The 4,969-nt window shown below is 52.6% G+C and overlaps 1 protein-coding gene across 1 annotated transcript in view; it reads left to right on the top strand.

Moving 5' to 3' along the window:
- KRT78 (keratin 78) overlaps positions 1-4,969 on the top strand; it is an 8,466-nt gene extending 3,497 nt beyond the window's left edge. The window contains exons 5-9 of the mRNA XM_008574823.1: positions 624-788; positions 1,147-1,272; positions 3,942-4,162; positions 4,427-4,461; positions 4,543-4,969. Coding sequence (XP_008573045.1) covers positions 624-788; positions 1,147-1,272; positions 3,942-4,162; positions 4,427-4,461; positions 4,543-4,820 — 825 coding nt within the window. The 3' untranslated portion in view covers positions 4,821-4,969. The remainder of the gene's footprint in view (positions 1-623; positions 789-1,146; positions 1,273-3,941; positions 4,163-4,426; positions 4,462-4,542) is intronic.

Raw genomic sequence — 4,969 nt, 5'->3', positions numbered from 1 at the left:
AGACAAAAATCACGAAACCTGCTTTCTATTGGGGGACAGGCAATAAGCAATAGACTTAGCACGTAAGTAAACTATATAGTATGTTAGAAGGTAAAAAATGCTATGAAAAAAGGAAAATTAGAACTGGGAAAGGAGGATTGGAAATGTGGGGCAGGTGGCAATTTCAAATAGGGTGGTCAGGGTAGGCCTTATTTAGGAGATAAAATTTGAGTGAAGATTTGAAGGAGGTGAGGAAGTTCACCATGCAGGTGGGTTTGGGATTCTGGGCAGAGTTGGCAGCCCACAGCCAGAACACACTGGTGTCTTTGAGGAAATGCAAGCAGACCACATGGCTGCGACAGCGGGAGTGAGAGGGGAGCAGTGTGATAAGAGGTCAGCGCCGTGCTGGAGACCAGCTGATTTGGGGCCGTGCTGCCCATTTTCCTTTAATGTCCACACTGTGAGAGTCGTTAGAGACCACCTTCTTAGATGATGAGATGGAGCTCCAGAATGCCACCCAGCATGCAGGAGGGCACTGGCTGATGGAGTGTGGGCAGAAATTCAGGCATCCTGTTCACCCACTCTGGGCTGTAAGGGAGAGGGAGCCTGGGGGCAGGTGGACACTGAATCAGTCTTCCCTGCAGGAGCTGGGCCAGCTTCAGACCCAGGTCAGCGACACATCCGTGGTGCTGTCCATGGACAACAATCGCTGCCTGGACTTCAGTAGCATCATCACTGAGGTCCGTGCTCAGTATGAGGAAATCGCTCGGACTAGCAAGGCTGAGGCGGAGGTGCTGTACCAGACCAAGGTGCTGAACTGGGAGCAGTCCCATGCTGGAAATGGTTAGGTCTCCATATACACACACCATGTGGTTGTCCACTTTGGACCCGCTGGAGCAGTTCCAGTAACCTTCCTGGAGGTCCAGGGCTGGCTGGGCAGGACCATTTCCTCTCTCCAGGAGGAAGGCAATGCAGGGAAACCATGGGAGACAAGCTTGGACTCCTGCAACACATCCCACCATGTCCTGTTCTAAAGTGTTTGACCCACATTCCAAATGAGAATGTGAGGGGGCATCCCCAAACACACCAAACACGGTGTTCCCCACGGTCTTGCAGTCACAGTGGTGGTCCTCTCAACTAATGGTGTCACCTCTGCTCCCCACTCAGTACCAGGAGCTTCAGACATCTGCCCAGCGTCATGGGGACAGCATGAAGGAAACCAAAGTCCAGATCTCCCAACTGCACCAAGCGATTCAAAGGCTGCAGAGTCAGATTGAGAACCTCAAGAAGCAGGTAGGGCTTGCAGAACCCCTGCGCCCTTCTCCTGCTGCCCTTGTGCCTTCAGTCCCCTCCCCTGTTCCCAGCTTCTCTTCCCCCAACCAGTGTTGCCAGTGGGTTCGTGTTGAAGACCTTGATAACTGGCTGGAGCTCTGGAAAATTTGGGGAGGAGAGAACCTCAAGCCCCACCCAAGATGAATTCAACCCTCCTCCTCTGAATTCTAGCCTGCGTGTTGGCTTTTCTGGGACAGCTCCCCTGCAAGGCACAGCCCTGGGGGGACTGTTCACATTGTAGTCCATGTTCAGGTGCACAGCTTGTTTTTGGCTTCTTGGTGAGAGGGTTAATTCATCCCTTTCCTTATCTCTTCCTTTGACTCTTACTCCTCAAGCCCAGCAGAGACTTTAAGGCCAAACACTGAATTTCCTGGTCCCCTGATGGGGAAGTGGAGATCCAGGACCTCAGAGAGCAGGCGAGATGGGCAGATGGGTGGCAGGGCTGGGGCTGATCCCTCAGGTAGAGGAAGGAGAGGGAGCAGGGTTTCTGCTCCTCCTGGAAACCTCACTTCTAGATGTGAAGGGTCATAAATTCTTAAGTTGCCTAGTATCTTTGTACTCATATTTCTCAAACCCAAAGAACTGATTTTTGGATCAACAGAGGGTGGAGAGCAGAACCAGAGTCAGGGGTTTCCTCGGGCACTGTGGCTGGACGCCCAAGCCACACACAGCCATCCACTCCCAGCAGGGCCCTCTGGGGAGGTTCCTGGAACACGCATAGATCGTTCAGAACTCATATTCACCCCACGCCACCCTTGCTGGTGCTCCTTGGAGTGAGATGCAAGATCTGAGATGAACGTGACCAGGTCTTGTTGCTCAATTCGGACCCCTTACTCTGGAGTCCCCTGGGATGTCTGTAAAGATGCAGATTCCTGGACCTCCCGCCAGACCTGGGGAATCAGAATCTCTAAGGGTGGGGCCCAGAAATGTGCTTTTTAAACAAGTTCATCCAGCTGATTCTGAAGCACACAGTCTTCAGAGCCCAAGGGACAACACTTAATGAATGTCTCCCCAGTAGCCAGGCCTAGGAATCACAGCTCCTCACACACAGCGATGTGCCTTTCCTGTGAGAACCCCTCTTGGTGATACAGTGCCACCCCTCCTCCTTCTCCTGCACAAGCATGAGGAACTGGGCTCCCCCGTGCCAGACCCCCATGGAAGTTGCCCTGCATTAGGGGTTTAGGTCCCAGCTCTGCCACTCATCGCCTTTCTGAGCCTCAGATGCTTCCTCTGTAGGGTGGAGATTATGTTCCTGTCCATGGGGTGCTTGTGTGGGAATAGAATTATGAAAGCCTTTAGGGAGTTCCTTCTTTCCTGAATCAGGTGTAAGAATAGACCTACTGTAAGGCCAATTAGATGGGGATCTTGTCCTTCCTCTAGGAGTTTTCTATTGGATTGGAGTGGTAAGTACCGAGACTGTACTTTCAAATCAATATTTGAGGCACATGGTTTGACATACTATGACAATAGGACAAACTATTTGAAATGGGACTATCCTAAAAATATTAAGGACCATAATGGCCCTCAAGATGAGTCTTATAGATAATGATCCATATAGGACAGGAAGAGCTCTAAGTACCCTGGGAGAGATTTTGGTAAAGTGCTGAGGGTTGGGGTTGGGGAGGAAATAGGGGAAGATCGCTTGAGGAGGTGGCAAAGGAGGTGTATTAGTGTCCTGGGGCTGCTGTAACAAATTGCCACAAACTTGGTGGCTTGAAACAACAAAAATTGATTCTCTCACAGTTCTAGAGGCTGAAATCAAGGCATTGGCAGGGTGATGCTCCATCTGAAGGTTCTGGGGAGAGTCTTTCTCTGCCTCTTCCTGGCTCCTGATGGCTCCAGAAGTTCCTTGGCATCCCTTGCCACATGGCTGCATCGCTCCTCCCTCTGCCTCCACCTTCGCATGGTGTCTTCTCTGTGTCCTATCTTCTACTTATAAGGACACCAGTCATTGGATTTAGGGCTTATCCTAAATATAGTGTGATTTCATCATGATATCCTTAACTAATTACATCTGTAAAGACCCTACTTCCAAGTACAGTCACTCTCTGAGGTTCTAGGTGGACATAGAAGTTTGTGGGGGACACTATTTAACCTACTATAGGAAGTAAGGAAACAGAGGAGGTGATGCTGTCCCTCAGAATGAGGAGAGTGGCAGGGCAGTGGCTGTAGATAATTTTGAGTTCATGAGATTATTATTATTATTATTATTTTTTCCTTTTTGTCTTTTTTTTTTTCGTGTCCGGCAACGGACTGCAACCCTCAGTGTTGCGCCCGTACCGGACCGGGACCGGCAACGGGATTGCAACCCTCGGTGTTGCGCCCGCCCCTCGCTTCGCCAGTGAGCGGGAACCGGTCTGTATGTGGGATCCAAACCCTCGGCGGGAGCGCCGCCGCGCTCCCAAGTGGCGCACTGTAGCAGTGCGTCACCGGGCTGGCCCAAGTTCATGAGATTACGCGGGAGTGCCGCCGCGCTCCCAAGCGGCGCACTGTAGCAGTGCGCCACCGGGCTGGCCCAAGTTCATGAGATTATGGTCTACCCCAGGCCTCAAGTTATACCCACAGTAGGTGCTTTTGGAAGCTGTGTTGGATGTACAGCCATTTCCTCCCTCATTTCTATCCCCTCCCAGAATGCTGGCCTGCAGGTGGCCATTGCCGATGCTGAGCAGCGTGGGGAGCTGGCCCTCAAGGATGCTCAGGCCAAGCTGGATGAGCTGGAGGCTGCTCTGAGAATGGCCAAGCAGGACCTGGCCCAGCTGCTGCGCAATTACCAGGAGCTGATGAGCACGAAGCTGTCTCTGGACGTGGAGATCGCCACCTACCGCAGACTGCTGGAGGGCGAGGAGAGCAGGTGGGCAGGTGGAGGGACCTGGGGATTTGTGCCTGGGGTGGGGAGGTGGATGGAATGCCAACACCGTGCTCTCCTTGCTAAAGGAGATTCTGAGAGATTTCCTGACACTGTGTCACTAAGGGCAACCAACCCTGCTGGGACAGATTTTAAATCGAGGATTGTGGATTTTATCTGCTGAGAGGTTAGGTGAGGCTTAAAAGTGCCTGGTGATGACTTCTTTGCAGCCTTTCTTAGTGTATCCTCTTCTTGTCTTTTCTCCCCCAGGATGTCTGGGGAGTGCAGCAGCCAGGTCACTATCTGTGAGTATTAGGGGATTTGGGGAGTGGGATCCCCACAAGGCGCTGAGGACCCTGCTGTGACTCTGGTGCATTTCTTGGCAGCCACAATGGGAGGCGGCACCATTGTGTCTGGAGGAGCTGGTGGAGGCCTGGTGGGCACTTGTGGACTTGGAGGCAGGAAAGGCAGCTTTGGGTCCTGCTGCTCCAGCATTGTGACTGGTGGCTCCAACATCATCCTGGGCTCTGGGCAACGCCCTGTTTTGGGTTCCTGCTCTTTGTCTGGCTCTGGATCCAGTTCTGGCTCCAGCTCTGACTCCAGCTGCCGCACCATCCTGAAGAAGACAGTCGAGTCAAGTCTGAAGACGTCCATCACATACTGAGTGACCTGGCAGCCACCTCCTCCCTGAGCCCACTCGGCCGTGCTCCCACCCCATCACCTGGCTATGCACGGTCAGCTCTGTGTTGACTGCCCACAGCTCAGGCTGGCCCACGGGAGTTCTGGGAAAGTCAATAAAGGCCCACCTCCTGC

The sequence above is a fragment of the Galeopterus variegatus genome, unplaced genomic scaffold (genome assembly GCF_000696425.1).
Source record: "Galeopterus variegatus unplaced genomic scaffold, G_variegatus-3.0.2 Scaffold1111, whole genome shotgun sequence".
In the NCBI taxonomy this organism is placed as follows: domain Eukaryota; kingdom Metazoa; phylum Chordata; class Mammalia; order Dermoptera; family Cynocephalidae; genus Galeopterus; species Galeopterus variegatus.
This window is presented reverse-complemented; position numbering and strand designations above follow the sequence as displayed.